The following is an 18,766-nucleotide window of genomic DNA, read 5'->3' on the forward strand; positions in this document are numbered from 1 at the left end:
CTCAAGTTGGTTTCCTCATCACCATCTTGACTTTGAGGGGGAATGCTAGCCTTAATTATAGGAGTAATTGTGAAGATTTGATTATTCTTAATTATAGAAATGATTGTGGGGATTTGATTAGATCGGAGATTTGATTAGCATTGATTATAGAAATGATTGTAGGAATTTGATTAAATTGTATGGTTATTTGTTTTTTCTTTGTATAGTCTCCTTATGATAATACCCCTTCTACAGTATATATCATAACAAAACCGAAAGGTGAGATAAGTTTAAGTACTGTGTTTGAGCCGACGAACTGCCCAAGTAAAAACTTGGAACGGGGCAAATTGCGTTTATGCGGGAATAGATCCCAAACGCAGCGTTTTGATCGTGAAAACCAGCTCCTTTATGAAATTTCCAGCTACAGCCCGTCCTCTGCAAATCGAGAGAGAGAGAGAATGGTTCACCCCAGCAGCGACAGCGACGAAGACTCCACCTTCTACTACCGCTACTCCTCAGTTCCGCCACCACCTTCCTCCTCCAACGCCACCGCCTCTTCATCATCCAACAATCCATCCCGGAAGTCAAGCGGCGGCAGCGGAGGCCTCGCCCCCTCCAAATCAACGGTGTACGTCTCCAACATCGACTACTCCCTCACCAACTCCGACCTCCACACCATCTTCTCCACCTTCGGTAAGGTAGCTCGCGTCACCATCCTCAAGGACCGCTCCACCCGCCTCAGCCGCGGCGTCGCTTTCGTCCTCTTCGTATCCCGCTCCGATGCCCTCAACGCCGTCCACTCTATGAATGGCAAGGTTCTCAACAAGCGCACCCTTAAAGTCTCCATCGCCAGCGATAATGGCCGAGCGGCAGAGTTCATAAGGAAAAGGGTTTACAAGGACAAGAGCAGGTGTTACGAGTGCGGCGAATCGGGGCATTTGTCGTACGAGTGTCCGAAGAACCAATTGGGGCCGAGGGAGCGGCCGGCGCCTAAGCGAGGACGGAGGGGCGGCGGTGGCGGCGGCGGCGGCAGGAGAGACGAGGAGGAGGCGGAAGAGGAGGATGAGGAAGAAGGAGAGGGGTTTGAGGAGGATAATTGGGCATCGGTGGTGGATAGAGGCGCAGATGAGAGGTTGTTGAGGAGCGAGGAGGGGACTGGGGAGAGGAAAAAGGGGAAGAAGGAGAGGAAAGCAAGTTATTTTAGCGACGAGAGCGAAGAAGACGAGTGATCTTGAAAAGAGGTGGCTTTGGAAAAGAATTACTTGAAATGGATCATTGGAGGTAAGGTTATGAACTGCCTTCTTGCTTCTGTTGCGTTAATTTGAAGTGGGCGTGCTTTGGAGTTTCGTTTTGCTGCAATGTTTCAGCTTTGGAGTGTATGTGTGTGTGTGTGGTTTGAAATTAAAGAGTAATTGTGAATTCAATTACTTTAGATATAGAACAGAACAATGTTTGGGCTGGACCATTCTGCCTACAGAGTACCAACTAATATTGCTAGGACTTGTCCAGAAGTGAAGTGCTACTGACTGTCTTGCCTGTCCAACACACCCCACCCCACCCCCAATTTAGTTTCAAATATAAACAATTGCTGAATTGCATCTAAACTATCAAAAAGGAAATGTGGCTTAGCCCTCTGAGAGGCACATAGATTGAATATAACAATCACCAAAGCTGTAATCAAAATAAGCGTTTGGAAGCATATTTTTTCTAGATTAGAAATACTATTTCTTTCATGTGCTGTTTCCGTGGGGGCCATAGGCTTTAGACATTCCATTATAGGGGATGAATCAGCGGAAGTTGAATTGCTACTGAGCTGCCTTTAATAATTGAGCAGATCCAGTAGGGTTGAAATTTTGAAAGCAATAATCTATGGTATTTTTTACCAAATGTATTTAAAAAAAAAATTGTTGCTAAAGAGCTAACGCTTTTGGTTTGCTGTGTTAAATTTGGCTATTCACTCCCTTTCAAGGGAACAACCACAAATTTTAGATCTGATATGTTGTTTAGTTAGCATGATTTGCAGGCATGTTCATTGATCTCTCAAGACTGTGATAGCCAATCATACTTGCAGAAATTTAATGTTTCAAGGTTCCTTCATGACCATTAATAAGCTAGAGATCGAAATTTCTATATATTTGGCTTATTTTAATTGTTTTTTATGGATGCTATGTGCAATATTTTCCATGTTTTAAGAATGTAGTTGAACACAAGCATTATGGTGTAGCATGAGCCTTTCAATCTAATTAAGTTTACACTTTTTATTCTCCTAATAATTTATTGAAACTCATTATTCAAGATTTGTGCATGGTGCATAAGGGATGAAAAAAGGATTTTGAAGACTCAATTATGGAAAGGATACAATAACGAAAACTTCCAAGCCTATCCGCAAAGTGGGGTCTATATGAATCCTTTTTTACTACTATGCATGATGTTGGGCAATTTCGTATCAAAGTTTGGAGTGCTATCAAATCCATATTCTGCTTACCATCCCAATCCAAGTTATTTCAGGTCCATCCCTCCCACTCCTATAGCATCGAATTATCTAATATCAATTAAATCACTTGTTTATTTGGTCTATGACCCAAACCATTTTAGCCATTTATATTATCTTAACTTTTATGGGAATTACACCTAACTTAATCCAAATGTATTCATTCTTTACTTTATTTTTAGAGTTTTATCTTTCATTCTCTTTTTTCAAATGTTAGCATTTTGAAATTTCTTTTGCTATTGAATATTTTTTTTTTTATATTTCTATTACATTACTTTTTGGGTATGTTTGTTTTTCTATTGCCCAATTTTCTAATTCATATAACACAGTAGGTCTTGACTTTCCTTTTGGTCTAACAATTATACATGCCTTAAGTAATTCTCCATTTTAACCTACCCCTACGGCCCTACCTACTTTTTCCCTTATCAATATCTTCTCCTGCTAGGAATTTTTTGGCTATTAAGTTTAATATTTTTTCCGTTACTCTTAGAATTTCTAAAATTGCATTTCATATATTCTACTTATTTAGTTCTACTTGTCTTGAAAACTCTAGATTTCAAAGCTTCTCCTCTAGGATTTTATTATCGAAAGGACGTAAAGAACTATTTGGGCAAACTGACAAAGTAATGAGGTTCGAGTATGTGTTGCCAATCATGTGAAAAGTTAAAACTGCCCTTATAGTGCTTAAGAAGTTTAAAACAGAGTGTAGAATTTTGAGTGAGTGATTATTGATCTCTATTGAAGCAAGAATAAGAAGGGGAACCTATGCACAACAATAAAGTTGTTGCTATGTGACCTAAAAGTTCATAGGTTTGAGGCATAGAAACAACCTCTTGTAGAAATGTAAGGTAAGGTTGCGTACTAAAAACCTATCGTAGTTCACCCATTTCTAGGACCCTACATACGCGGGAGGTTTGTGACTAGATTGCCCTTTGTATATATATTAAAGCAAGAATGTGCCTTTTGGTCAAAATTCAATTGCTGGAAGTTTTTGGAAACAGAATGTGTTTCATTGTTGAAAGGAGCAAATGTTGAAATCAATGTATAGAATTTTTTGTTAATAGGTTGCATGCTAAATCTTACGAAGTTGATGTTGCCGCTAGATTAGTAGGGGGGTTTCAAATTTTAGTTCTTCAATAGTGCCCTTTGGGGCAGAATCATAGTCTTAAATTTCCACGAAATTGTCGAAATTTTCGTTGAAATTTCCGATTTCTGTCACCCTCAAAATGGAAATGGCATTCGATTTCTGTCTTGCATAATTTTCATCAAAATCTCAATGAATCATCCGAAATTTATTGAAATCTTGAAATTTTAGCAAAACTTGCCGAAATTTTAACTATACAATAAAATTTACTTAGAATTCAAATGAGAAATTTAGGATTAAGTGAAATTCTATCTTTATTTATTTTGTCGGAACAAAAGATTATTACAAGTGCTTTTGAAATTATATGAAAAAATAAACTTACAGTAACATTTTATTTAACCATTCATGTCTAAATTATCATTATTTGTATAATAAATAATATTTAAATGATTTATGAATTTCATTTGTATTAACTGAATATGTTTAATGTACATTATCTTAAATATATTTGATACACATACTATTTTACAATTTTTCCACCTCATACAAAACATAGATGTATTTAATTTGTAATATATTAGTCCTAAAACTTATATTATTATGTTTGTTAACCATTTCTAAAGCCTCACAAAGAATTCCGTGCTTTATTACTGAATTCCATTTCTAAAGCCTCACAAAGAATTCCATGCTTTATTACTGAATTCCGTTACTTTTTCAAATCGAAATCGAAATTGACATCGAAATCGAAATTTCCGTACTTTTGGAGCTTCGAAATTTGAGTCGAAATCGAAATTTAAGACCTTGGGCAAAATCACCCTTATTCAAGCTTGTTTATCTAGCATTTTCTTATACTATTTGTCAATTCTTAAAATTCTAGTGGGGATAGCCAATAAGATTGAGAAAAATGAGAGATTTCCCTTAGAAGATCATTCCCTTCGGCATAAAGTGATTAGAAGGAAGCATGGGTTGGGTGTGAATGGGCGGGATGTTGCTATTAACTTGCAATGTTCTTTGGAGAGTCCATGGAGATTTATTTCTCATATTTATCCCTTATTCACTCCTCACATTAATTTTGTTATGGAGAGGGGATCTTCGATTCATTTTTTGGAAATATTCGTGGTTAGGGAATGATATCCTTTCCACATCTTATCCTCGCCTCTTTTCAATTGAGCTCAGGGCTAGATAGCATATTTTCTTTCTTTGTGGTTGATTTTGTTAGCCCTTTGGTTTCTTGGAACTTTCAAATTCCTCTAAACAATAGATAGATGATGGATTTTCCTCCTTGTTGCTGTTATTGAACAATTGTCATCTTTCTTCAGCTAGGGATCCTCGATCTTGGCTTTAGATCATTAGGGGAATATTCTTGTAAGTCTTTTTTGAGTTTTTGACTTGGTCCAATTCTTATTTTCCTCTATTTTCATGTATTTGGAAGGCCAAAGCTCCCCCAAAGACTAATGCTTTCATTTGCTTGATTGTGCTTGATAGAATCAATACTAAAATTGTTGCAAATCGGGAGACCTTTGAAGGCCTTATCTTCATATGTTTATATGCTTTGTTATTTGAATTCTGAGTCAGCTCCTCATTTGTCTTACACCGTGATTTTACTTGGAGCATCTGGAATAATTTATTTGGCATGCTGGGAGAAGTTTGGGTTTGTCCTACGACAGTGGATGGTATGTTGGCCATCTCTTTTGAGGGTTTTAGAAGAAGAAAGGATGTGGCTGCTTTGTCATACCCTATCTCATTTATATAGTTTCTATTGTAGTCATGTGTTCCAGTATGCATTTAATGATTTAATCCTAGGTAAATCTACATGTGATGGATGATAGTGGTGAGGAAGGATATTCATGTTGATTTTGGTTGGCAATGGAGAGCAATGTTATTAAAAGGCAAACAAGAGGACTGTTGCTATACATACTATGCCTTGTCCAATAAAGAAAGTTGCTTTTCATGTGGACACTCAATTTGTCTTAGCACCCAGTCAATAGAACATTCATTTTCAACAAAAGAACCAAGTTTTTTTGTTTTTTTAATCTCATTGGTTGGAGCTGATCCTAATTGGCGGAAAAAGATTCATGCAGTTGATCCCTGATGTAGGACGGTTCTAAGTAGGCCTAGTCCTACAGTTGACCCTCTTTGTAGCACACACACAATATCACTATCTATGAGAAGAATTGAATTAACCAAGCATGAACATCACAAACATATTCTAATGATCACAAGTTGTTGAGATTTTGAAAACATATATGATTTGGTTCAAAAGCCCTTAGTTGATCATTTCATTCAAGTAATCAAGTTCACTTTAAAAGATGTTGTATTAGAAGTCTTAGATCACAAGTCCTAGCGTACAAATCAAATACCCCTAAGCATAGAACTAGCAAGCATGTTCATGTTGAAAATCTAGGAAGATTTAAAGAGAATGAACAAGGTTTTTTCAATCAAGGCTTTGGGTAGAGTTTCAAGGCTTACAAGGTACTTTTAGGGGCTGTTTTAGATTGTCACAAACAAGGAATTGAAACAAGCTTACCAAAAAGGTTCAAAATGTCAAACACCAAGACACATGAGTACTTGATCGCACCACGAACAAGCTTGTTGATCCTTAGGATTCTTGAGACAAGAATGAAGCTTAAGGTGGTTGTGGCTGTGGGCTATGAAAATGGTGTGGGTGTGTAGTGTCGATGATGATGTTGATGTTGTCGTGGTTTCTCACCACCCAATCTCTGGGGAGACGAAACGTAGCCTCACACTACTCACGCACAAGAAGAGGAACAAGATTCACAAGTTCAAGCAAAAGTTTTTTTTTTTTTTTTATAATTGATAATGCAAGATGCCTTTTACAATACAAGTGATGGCATATTTATAGCCTTACATGCACATGATTTGCACATGGCTTCTTATACAAAAGTAAAATAAAACATTTAAAACATAGGTAATGAGGTTCCTAGGAAATAGTTTGTTATAGGAAATAGGTGCCTAGGAACTAGAATAATTATGTAGTGGAGTCGAGGAACTTAAAATGAAATAAATGCTTTTTGAAAACCTAAGATTCTTTGACTTGCAAGTTGTCATCCTCTTCCCAAGCTAGCTTCTAAGAGAAGTTTCAATTGCTACAAATAAAGTTCACATCAGTGGTGGACTTCGGGTGGTCGTCCACATGTCACAATATTCACGAAAGATACTCGAGGTGCATGTTGGTCCCCATCATCTCTCCCCAACCGAAAAGAATTCTCCTCCGGAGAATTATGTCGAAAATACTCTGTATATAACTCTGGGTTGAGACGAAGGATATCATCTTTAAGAATCCAACTACTTTCTGATAGCGGCTTCCCTTTCCATTTGACCAGAAACTTTTGGTACGTTCTAGCTCGTGTGTTTGTTGTTTTAACATCCAGAATGTCTTCAATTTGCTCAAGTTTCTTTTGTGGGACTAAGGGTGGTGGAAAAGGTAAATTTGGCTTTTCTGGTGCAACTGGAGTTATGAATGGAGTAGGTTCATCTGTAGGGTTAGTAGGGCTAGGTTCTGCCAAAGAATTAGCTTCCAGAAAAGGCGTTAGATCTTCAACATTAAATACATTACTTATATCAAAATCATTAGGGATATCTAACATGTAAGCATCAGAATTTATTTTCTTGAGAACTTTGAATAGTCCCATCTTTTTGGCATGAAGCTTTCTTACCTTTCCTGAAGGAATCCGTTTGGGGTGAATTTGAACCATAACTATATCACCTTCTAAAAATTCCTGCAACCTGCGATGTACATCAGCAATAGATTCATAATGTTCATTGCTTAAATTAATTTTCATTCTTATCTGAGAGTGTAAATCATGTATGTGCTTTGTAAATGCATCAGCTTGCTCACTCACTCTAGACTCAGGTGGTAATGGAATGAGATCTACAGGCTTCCTAGGATTATATCATGTAACAACCTGAAATGGGCTAAGTCCTATGGTCCTATTCACTGAACTATTGAATGCAAACTCGGCCATAGGAAGGCATAAATCCCAAGCTATGATGTTCTCACCTACCAAACATCTCAATAGGTCCCCAAGGCTCCTATTTACCACTTCAGTCTGCCCATCAGTCTCTAGGTGATATGCACTAGAAAATTTGAGCTTGGTACCTAGTAATGGCCATAAGGTTTTCCAGAAGTAGCTCACAAACTTCACATCCCTATCAGAAACAATGGTTTTGGGAAGACTAAGAAGTCTCACTACTTCCCTGAAAAATACAGTGGCAATCCTATAGGCATCATGTGTTTTATTGCATGGAATAAAATGTGACATTTTTGAAAATCTGTCCACAACAACAAACACTAAATCATTTCCCCTGGCAGTCTTGGGGAGACCTAACACAAAGTCCATACTGATATCCTGCCATGGCATGTTTGGCACGGGCAAAGGGGTATACAATCCCAAGTTCAGTTTCCTACCCTTCGTTGTCTGACAAGTACGACATTGTGAAACAATCCTAGCAACATCTCTCTTTAGACTAGGCCAGTAAAACATATCCTCAACCATAGCTATGGTCTTATCTCTACCGAAGTGACCCGCAACACCTGCAGTATGTAATTCCCAAATCAGCTGGTCACGTAGAGATGTGGATGAGATACACACTCTAGCTCCTCTAAAAAGAAATCCATCATGAATCACGAAGTCTAGGTGAGATCTAGGAACTTCGTGCAACAAATCAGAAAAGATATCACATAAGTCTTTATACTGAGAGTATTGTTGCTTGATGCTATCAAAGCCAACAACTTTCACCTGAAGAGTTTGTATGGTGGCTACAACTCAGCTTAAAGCATCAGCAGCCTTGTTCTCAACACCAGCTCGGTATTCCAGTACAAAGGTATACTGCTATATGTACTCGACCCATTTTATATGTCTATGTCCTAGCTTCTTCTAAGTATGTAAATACCGAAGGGCCTGATGGTCTGAGTACAAGACAAACTCCTGAGGAAGGAGGTAGTGCCTCTAGTATCGTAGTGTGTAGTAACTGGGAAAAAAAAAATTTATTATTATTAATCAATTAATTAATTAAACATTATTAGATTAATTAATTAAATAAAGAAATAAAAGGAATAGTATGGAAGAAAAAAATATATAAATAAATAAATTTAATTAAGATTAATTATAATTAATTAATTAATTAAACATTATTAAATTGAATTAATTAAATATTACTAAATTAAATTCATGAAATAAATAATAGGATAAGATATATATATACACACACACACACACATAAGAATTAAAGTAAAACATATATGTATATATATATAATATTAATATAAGTTATATTATATTATATGATTAGGATTGCTTTGAAAGCAATCTAAAGATTTCAATTGAAATCTTCAATTGATATTCTGCAAACAGCCCCCCCCCCCAGCGTCACTCACGCCTCTCACTCTTCGTCTCTCTCCTCCGTCTTCCTCCTCTCTCTCCTCATTTTCTCGGCCAATATTCGGCCGATCGGAAAATCGAAAATACCGTTGGGTTCCTATCTCGGCCACCAACATTTCTACCATAGCGGATTTATCGTGGGAGCGACTTAGGCGCCACTCCTGGGGAAAAGGCATACTCTCGCTCTTTTCTCAATTTCTCCTTAAATTTTAAGTTAAATTGGTACCACCACGGGGTCCTAATCTCGGTCGTCGTCATTTTGACAGGAGCAAATTTTCAATTTGGGGGTCCTAGGCACGACTCCAAAGTAAGAGTGAGATTTAGGGAATTAAGGAAATTGATTCTTTTTAGGAGTTTAATTGTTATTTGAAATTTATGGGTTTAGAAAATGTTAAAATAGTATTTTATTTAGGGTTGATTTGATTAAATTAGGGTTATTGAATCAGGGTTCGAGTGAGCGCCGCAGGCATTGTTTTGGAGTCCCTGCTGGCGTAGTTCAAGAAACCATGTAAGAAAATAGATTAAGTCAGTTATTTTTAGAAATTTATTTATTGAATATACAGTATTTAATTTCGAGAATTTATTTATGAATTAATTAGTTTGGGAAAATACTGTTGTTGAACTAAGTAAAACATGATTTCATATTTAATATTATTTCGTCAGTAAAATATGTTATTTTTAGGACAGATAATACAATATAGTAATACTCACTTATGTGGCGTGAGTATAAATGATTTTACTGCAGATTTGTAGTAAGTCAAAATGTTTTATATTTTTACAAAATAAGCATAATGTGACAATAGTTTTAAAGTTAATGATCAGTATAGAAATTAAGATATTTTCTAGTATATTTTGATATGATAACCGGCGCAGATGCCGAGATATGTTAGCCGGCGCAGATGCCGAGATCAGTTTTATTATATGATGATATGATTTAGAAATTAAGAAATATCGGTTTTATTCAGAGTTACGTAAAAGCCAGATTTTATTTCAGGAATATGAAAATGTTATTTATGAACAAAATTATATATATTATATGAAATGTATTATATAGTATTAGAACCCGAATGGTTACTTACGTTAAGAGCACGGTACCGTAGCTAGCTAGTCAGATCGGTGTAGTAGGTATACCCACTGAGTGCCGACCCCAGTGGTTTTGACAGTGTAGTAGGTTGGGCAGACCAGATTGGGTATAGCCGACAGTGCAACCATACTAGTAAGGAAGTGTGAGTTGGTGGCCGATTAGCCTGGAAGTGTTGGCGGTGTAGTTGGATATTTACTGTGTACGGTGTAGTAGGATGGGCAAGGCAGGTTGGGTGGGCAATCATGCATAGTTATGTTATGTTTGACTTAACCTGGTAGGCCAGTTAGGTTAGGTTCAACCTTTGGGTCACACAACCCAGATCATGAGGGGTGGAGTCATGATACACAGACATCCAGGGTATAATTTCAGTATTATACATTTTAACAGACGATTTAAATGTTATGTAATTTCATTATGATTATGTTTATAAGTACAAATTTCCATGTATTATCAGATACAGTTTAAGTTATACTACAATTAAATTATTTGCAGTATATGTTTATAATATGATAAACTCATATTGTCATACACTAATATTACTCTATTTCCCTTACTGAGAGGTGTTTCACCCTAACATTATAAATATTTCTGGAAATCCCGACAGACGAGTGGAGCGAGCTCCGTGACTGAGGAGTTCGTTGGTTTTACCCAGTAGCAGGGTAAGTAGTCGAGTCGCGGATATGATGGATTTTTGGGGTATTTATGTTTCTATGTAGAAACAGTGAATCTCTAGTATTGTGTATATGTTAAGCATGTTATAGTTCCGCTGCTTAAGTAATATGTATATATAAACAGGTAAATCCCTGGTACCTATGGGTTTGGGTTGACTTTGACTATAGATTATGGTATCAGAGTAATAACATTTTATGAAAAAAAAATGGTTCAAAAATCAGGGCGTTACACAGTGACTGTACTACAACATAAAATTCCTTGTCATAGGTAGAATACTGTTGTTTTGCCTCATTCAACTTCTCACTAAAGAACGCTATGGGATGTCCCTCCTGACTAAGTACTCCTCCAATGCCTACACCTGAGGCGTCACATGCAACCTTAAATAATTTCTGGAAATCTGGGAGGTGTAGCAATGGTGCTTTAGTCATCAAATCTTTTATATCCAAAAAGGCTTTTGTCGTAGATTTCAACCATGTAGATTCTCCTTTCTTGAGGTAGTTTGTAATGGGGGCCATGATGGTGCTAAAGTTCCTAATGAACCTCCTGTAGAATGTGGCTAACCTATGAAAATTTCTCGCATTATGTACGTTCCGGGGAGAAGGCCAATCTCTAATGGCCTTGACCTTATTAGGGTCAACAGAAATGCCATGGTCAAACACAACAAAACCAAGGAAGATGACGTGTGTAGTCATGAAAGTACACTTCTTTAAATTGGCATGCAACTTCTGCTCCCTTAAAACCTCAAACACTCCTCAAATGGACAAGGTGCTTCTTCTTAGTTTGGATATAGATCAATATATCATCAAAGTTAACTACAAGGAAGTGTCTAATGAAAGACCTTAATACCCGAGTCATAACTCATGAAAGTGCTCGGTGTGTTAGTTATCCCAAATGGCATGACTAATCACTCATATAACCCATCCTTCGTCTTGAAGGCAGTTTTCCACTCATCTCCCGGTCTGGTACTAATCTGATGGCATCCACTTTTAAGGTCTATCTTTGAAAAAATCTTGGATCCTACCATCTAATCAAGCATATCATCTAGTCTAGGTATGGGAAACCTATATACTTGACGGTGATCTTGTTGATTGCTTTACTATCGATGCACATCCTCCAAGTGTCATCTTTCTTGGGACTGAGGAGAGCAGGGCAGGCACATGGACTCATGCTCTCTTGAATAAAGCCCTTTTCTCTTAGTTCATTCACTTGTTTCATCAACTTCTCATGTTCGCTCGGGTTCACTCGATAATGTGGTAAATTCGGCAGAGATGAACCAGGAACAAGGTCAATGACATGTTGAATGTCTCTCATGGGAGGTAACTCAATAGGTGGTTCAGAGATGACATCCTCAAACTCGGAAAGTATGGGTGATACTTCCAGTGGTGTTTCATGCTCAGGAAGAGGCGCCTCAGTCTCCCTAGTAACAATTTCATACACTACCTGTGTATCTCGACTCTCCTGCTCAAACTATTTTTTACTCATAATGTTCAATGATTTTCCACTAGTTTTTGTCTTTTCCTTCTTCTTTTTCTCACCTTTCGGCTCTAGTGGACTCAAAAAAATTCTCTTGCCATTACACCTAAAGGAATAAGTTTGGCACGCCCATTATGTGAGACATCCAAATCATACAACCAAGGTCGTCCTAACAAAATATGGGCAACGTCCATGTGAAGGAGATCACACCAAATCTCATCCTCATAATCACCAATCTTGTTGGAATTGGTGTATTCCCAAGAGGAGGGGTGAATTGGGTATTAAAAAATTTCTTCCTAAGTTCAACTAAATCAGCAGCAGTAATAGGGTCATTCTAAGCATATACCAATTGCGGAGATAAGTATAATGTGCAGAAATTAAATCATGCGTAACATTCACAATATATCAAATATAACATACATGTGCAGGAATATAAAGTTCAAGAAATTAAAAGCAGACACATAATATGTTATCGGGGTTCAGCCAATATTGCTTACGTCGCCGCCTCAAGCTCACAAGTAAGAGGATTCACTAAATTGCTCACTTGCAGGTGGAGCAACACCGGTTACAATACTCTTTCCTTACTGGGTAAGGGAAACCTCAGGTCAGATTGACAGGGTTGACCCCAACCTTTACAACACCTTACAGGATGGTGCACCTAGTTCTTTTAATCGGGTCTGACTAGTCCGGTGCTCTCCTAACTGGGGTCTGAGCAAGTGCGGGACTTTTCATAGGACGAGTCTCCCTCTTCTGACCACACGTGGGGAATACAACAAATAATAATTTTTGTACAAAAATAATGCTTCTAATACAAGCAGATGATGTACAACATTTAAGCACAAAATGCACTCATGTATGATATGTTATATAAGCTCAATGTGAGTATAGTGATTTTATAATCTTTGAAAACTAAATATATATATATATATATATATATATATGATACTGCACTTCAAAGATTTACCCCCAATTAAATCTTTCTCCAAAAATATTTTTCAAATAAAGTATAGGAGAACTTAGGGTTATGCTTGCACAAAGAAGATTATATGATCTTTGATTTTAACCAAAAGAAATATGCAATAAGAGTTTTTCCTCTTGAAGACCCAAAAGCTTTCTTCTAAAAATGATATTAAAAAATATTGTTAATGAAAGTTAGGGTTAAAAGCTCAAAAAAGATTTTGCATTCAAGAATGTGAGCTTTTGAAGTCTCGCAATAAATGTGCAAGATTCACAAGCTATGCAACGTTTGCTCCCAAAGATATTTATCAAATGAAATATATGGGAGAAACAATAAATTTACTCTCAAGAAGGATTTTTAAAAAATGTAAGCAAAGTGATAGTAAAAGATCTATGAAATAATTATATGCCCAAAATAAATTCTCTCCAAACGAAATTTCTCAAATAGTAAGTGTAAGAGAGTGTAAAAATGAATAAGAATAAAAAATATTTTTGGGAGGATTTTCTTTGTAATCTCTCGGTTAAAAATTGAGTAATGAGGAGGTATATATAGAGTATGGGGGAAATCTAACCGTTAGGGATATATTAGGAATTTTTAAAATTGTTGAATAAAAATTAAACACGTTTTAAGTGTTTAAAATAACTTGAACCTAAGAGGCTCGGTCGATTGTCTTAAAGGGTCGGTCGGCCGAGCCAAGACAATATTCCAAACCTTCATAGGTTCGGTCGCCTGGCCTTAAGGCTGGTCTGCCGGTTCATGAGGCTCGATCGGTTGAGGGTATTTTTGAACTGAAAGTTCGGTCGGCCGGGGTAGGTAGAAAAAGCCATGTTTGAAGGTCGATTGACCGTTGAAGATACGTTCAATTTAGGTTGGTCGGCTGAGCCAAGTCAAACATTTGACTTCTGGCTAGGTCGGTCAACTAAGCTGTTTAAAATGTGATTAGATCAGTCAATTGGACTTTTTAATTAAGCCCAAAAAATCCAACGTCGGTCGACCGAAGTCTTTGTGATATTAATTTTGGCCCTACTTTGCCTTTAAACTTTTCTAACCCTGTGTAAACAAGTTATGACATTTTAATTAAAGGGTTGTGGAACCTAATGGTCAATCTATGGTTGTTATTGAGCTGTCACTCCCATCATGCATGTGATGCATTATTACAGAGCAGAACTGTTATTTGTGGCTCTTATACTTCTGTTTTGATTAGCAAAGAAGGAAAGAGAAAAAACATGAAGAGGGGCAGCACAGTACGACTCATCGACGAGGGAACAACAGAGGTTCGTTGACGAATAATTACCAAGAGCAGGAAATTTTAGACTTTTGGCATCGTTTCTTGGTCTCGTCGACAAAAGGCGCCTGGGCTGAGGCAATTTTTCTGAATTTTGAATTTTTGAATGTTGAGTGGTTGGGCAAATGGAGGGAAACCTCTGGGGAAACTTTATATATGTCATCTGGGCATATTTTGAGAGAGAGAGAGAGAGAGTGATCATTAGAGAAGTGTATTGTGTACAATTTGATTTTCTTAGTGAAATTTGTGTGTCATTGCTTCCGTGGATGTAGGCTTTGCCGAACCACGTAAATCTTTGTGTTGATCTTGTTCTGGTTGTGTGTGTTATTTACATTTACTTATTGTTTATTCCGCTGTGCATCTTCATTATACGATCCATATCACAACAAATACTAAAAGTAAATGCATTTGCAAATCAAATGAACAAATGTCTTCTTTCTTCTTTGCTCTTCTACATGGAATCCACTTCATGATGTGTACTTTTAAGTTCTTCAAGCTTCCATTTCTCCTATACCTCATGTGTGTGCTGAATCATAAACCTATCCAAGCACTAGGCACACACATTTGATCCAAGTGCTTTGTCAGCATCAAAATAAGGATCGTACTCAAAAAGTCAACAAATCTTAATGGGGACTAGACTTCTATGGCTCACGGGCATGGTAGTGGGATCAACCCAAGTTATCTTATATGGTTGTGGATGTGGTTCAACTTTCAATCTCAACTTCTCAGTTACGGATTTAGACACAACATTCATACAACTACCACCATCTATGATCATCTTGTAACTTTTACTCCCACACTTGATGTAAGTATCGAAAATAGAAGTGCGACGCCAGTCCTCCTGATCCTTGGGAATGATCATAATGTGTCTCATCACACTCAACTGGGCACACTCATCTAGCTCACTTGACAACTCATCCTCACTAGGTACAACTTCAGGAACATAAACTTGATCCTCCTCAAGCTTGTCCTCTCCATCTTCCCTACCAAGTGCCAAGTTCCTGGTGGGACATTGTTTGGCAAAGTGTCCTTGTTTATGGCACCTGAAACACACTGCATTGCCAGAACTCTAGCGAGAGGATCCAGTTAGGGGTGTTTTTCCTTTGTCCATAGGCTGCTGGACTGTGAGATTGCTCCCTCAGGAGGTGACTTGACCTGATTACGCTAGTCGGGACTTGTCACAACTCTATACCTTCCGAGAGTATGACTCATTTGAAAAGCACCAAGCCGTTTTCCCATATGACTCATTTGAAAAGGCACCAAGCCGTTTTCCCATGGGCCATTTATTCATTTGCTCAAAGTCATGAGCTAAATTATAGACCTGTTCAAAAGACTCAATGTGATGGGGAAACAGTTCTTTCCTCAGTTCAGACTTTAATCCTATGTGAAATTGGGAGATCTACTGACTAACAGTCTTATACACTCCACATCTTATAGACAACTCGTCGAATTGACTCATGTATTCTGACACGGTCATGCTACCCTGACGCAAACTGTAGAGCTGATCCATAAGGATTTCTCTATAGCTAAGGGGTACATACTTCTCCCTCAACTTATCCTTCATTAGGTACCAATGCTCAATGGGCCTATGATCTAACCTCGCCTCTTGTCTCTCGACATTCAACCAATGGAGCTTGGCTTGCCCCATCAACTTCATATTTGCAAACTTAACCCATATACCAGTCAAAATAGGAATCCATCTTAGTCAACCAACCTTGGAAGATTTTAGGGTCCATCTGTCCATCATATGTGGGGGTCTCTATCTTCACTTGCCTAATCACATCCTTATAAGGATCACAATGGTCCCTACAGTAAGGTCTCCTACCTTGAAAGTCATCAACGTCATAGTCCTCATCACCCCAATGTTGGGCATAGGGCTTTTGACGTGGGGGTCTCCTAACAAAGTCATCTTGGCGATCCACTCGCCTTTGTGGAGGAAGAGGAGGTCTTTCACTAGGAGGCATAGGTGGCTCTCTAGGTTGTTCATCATCATTGCCTTGCTCAATGTGCGGCTCTAAATTTTCTTGGGGTGGGTTATGGACAAGTTGGACTTCCAACCTATCTAGTCTTTGGCGGGTCTCAACTAGCTCGAGTCAAGTCACGGACTTGATCTTGAAGCTCATCTATTGAGGCATCTCTCTCAACATCAATCCTACGACCTTGGTAAGGATTCCCGACTCAAGTAGGCATCTTAGGGGTTGGGGAAGGAATGTAGCCTCACACTACCTACTCACAAGGAGAGGAACAAGATTCACAAGTTCAAGCAAAAGCTTCATTTTTTAAATTGATAATGCAAGATGCCTTTTACAATAAAAGTGATGGCATATTTATAGCCTTACATGCACATGACTTGCACATGGCTTCCTAAAAGATCAAATAAAATGCAAAAGTGAAATAAAACATTTAAAACATAGATAATAAGGTTCCTAGGAAATAGTTTGTTATAGGAAATAGGTGCCTAGTAACTATAATAATTATGATAGTGGAGTCTAGAAACTTAAAATGAAATAAATGCTTTTTGAAAACCCAAGACTCTTTGACTTGCAAGTTGTCATTCTCTTTCCAAGCTAGCTTCTAAGAGAAGCTTCAATTGCTGCAAATAAAGTTCACATCAATGGTGGACTTTGGGTGGTCGTCCACGTGTCACAATGTTCACGAAAGATACTCGAGGTGCGTGTTGATCCCCAGTAATCCTATTTAGTGGGACTTAGGCTTGGTTTTGTTTGTTTGTTTTGTTTGGAGTAGATCCTCTTCCGCTTGGGAGCTTCCTCTGGGACAAGTACAGAAGTTCTGACAGTAGCTCTTGCTAAGAATAATCAGAACCTCTAGATTATGATTTATGATCAGCCAAGTTTATAGCTTAAGGTAAATAGGTAATAGGACCCAGCTGATAGACAATTCCATTTGGCCTGATAGCTTAAGAGATAATATAAATGCTTCAATTTGATCAACACTTCCATAGGTATGGTATCGGATCTGTGTCATCCCGAATTACTCATACTGTGATGCATGTAAACCTTCTCTCGTTTCAATGCTAATATTAGGTTATTAGTTTTTCACCTTTTATAAAGAGGGGGGAAATGAAAGCTATTGAATAAGCATTTAGCCCTCTCCTATAAAGGTACTCCATGTAATTTCATTATTAAACTCGGGATTTACAAATTTAGCATGATAAAAGCAAGAGCCAAGGGCGATGAGAAAATGCAGAACGTTATTTTGATTAATTGGGGAAATATTCTGTTATGACTTAGTGGACATTGGGATAGTTGGTGATTGATGTGTATAATATCAACCCTAAACTGATTTGGAATTGTTAGTTTAAGAGTTTAGATAGACACTTGGATAATTGGTAAAGCTGTATAATGTCTAAACTGACTTGGAATACTTGGACCCCTTTTTTGAGACTTAGTAGGTGCATTAAGGTATAATTTAGGACCTCTACAAGTAGTTTCAGTGCCCGGTTTATTATGTCACATTTTAGATGACGGACTACTATTTTTATACCTCTTTTGATATTTTGATAAAACTACCGGCCTTGCCATTTTCATGCCTCGTCATTTTTCTAATCAATCCTTTTTTACCACTGGTCAGGAACGTACTACAGTGTTTAAAGGTGACGGTGGGCTCAGATGAATGGGTAGCATGGGGAACTGAATTACTGCCTTCAGCTGCCTGCCAAAATCAAAGAGATTGTATTGAATTATACTTTTGCTTGACGTGGAAGCAGAATGGTTAGGACATTGTAAAGCACATCCCCCTAACTTAAGTGCATAAATGGACGTTTGTTTCCAATTTAACAATTCATTTGTCCTTAAGAATGAAGAAAGAACCTCGACCTCCATCCCCCAAACCCCCCTTCCCCCCGCCCCCCCTTTTCTTCTTCTCATAGCACTTCTTCATCTATGACCATATGGAGAAGTAAACAAGGAATCCTCAGTGTTCATGTGATATTGTGCCATTGTTCATCACAAAAAATATATGGGTTAAAAAGAATCCAGTTGGACAACTGTCAAGTCTTGTTAGCTGTAGTTTGTTTACAGCGATTTTGACTCTTCCAATCAGTGTCATCAAGAAGCGCAACCCCTTCACAAGCTATCACCTGGCAAATCTAGAAAGGAACCCAGCAAGCTACAGTGTCGTCAAGAAGTGCAACCCCTTCGCAGGCTAACTCCTGGCAAATTTTTGAAAGGAACCCATCAAGCTACTTGGTTAGACTTCTGCAAACATGCAGTACGGTAGGTACACGTCCAAGTCTCAATGCGAGGCTGGTTGATATTGGAGAATATGAGTAGCAAAGTTTTGATATATCTGCAGCAATAGGAAAGCTCCAAATTGGAC

General features: G+C 37.8%; 1 protein-coding gene across 3 annotated transcripts; it reads left to right on the plus strand.

Moving 5' to 3' along the window:
- Window positions 1-271: 271 nt before the first annotated feature.
- LOC131165427 (U11/U12 small nuclear ribonucleoprotein 31 kDa protein) lies at window positions 272-18,254 on the plus strand. 3 transcript variants are annotated; one of them, XM_058123239.1, is made up of 2 exons: window positions 272-1,260; window positions 18,020-18,254. In XM_058123239.1, exon 1 carries the CDS (start codon window positions 438-440, stop codon window positions 1,206-1,208), a length of 771 nt encoding a protein of 256 aa, XP_057979222.1. In that variant the 5' UTR covers window positions 272-437; the 3' UTR covers window positions 1,209-1,260; window positions 18,020-18,254. The 3 variants fall into 3 exon arrangements, with proteins under 3 accessions (XP_057979222.1, XP_057979223.1, XP_057979224.1); XM_058123240.1 differs by lacking the exon at window positions 18,020-18,254 and adding an exon at window positions 14,353-14,720 and having other exon boundaries at window positions 330-1,260; XM_058123241.1 differs by lacking the exon at window positions 18,020-18,254 and adding an exon at window positions 2,296-2,487 and having other exon boundaries at window positions 330-1,260.
- The last annotated feature ends 512 nt before the right edge of the window (window positions 18,255-18,766 follow it).

Source organism: Malania oleifera, chromosome 10, assembly GCF_029873635.1.
Source record: "Malania oleifera isolate guangnan ecotype guangnan chromosome 10, ASM2987363v1, whole genome shotgun sequence".
In the NCBI taxonomy this organism is placed as follows: domain Eukaryota; kingdom Viridiplantae; phylum Streptophyta; class Magnoliopsida; order Santalales; family Ximeniaceae; genus Malania; species Malania oleifera.

Bases quoted from the DNA above. Each gene is read 5' to 3' on its own strand.
- LOC131165427 (XM_058123239.1), top strand. From the start codon at position 438: ATGGTTCACCCCAGCAGCGACAGCGACGAAGACTCCACCTTCTACTAC.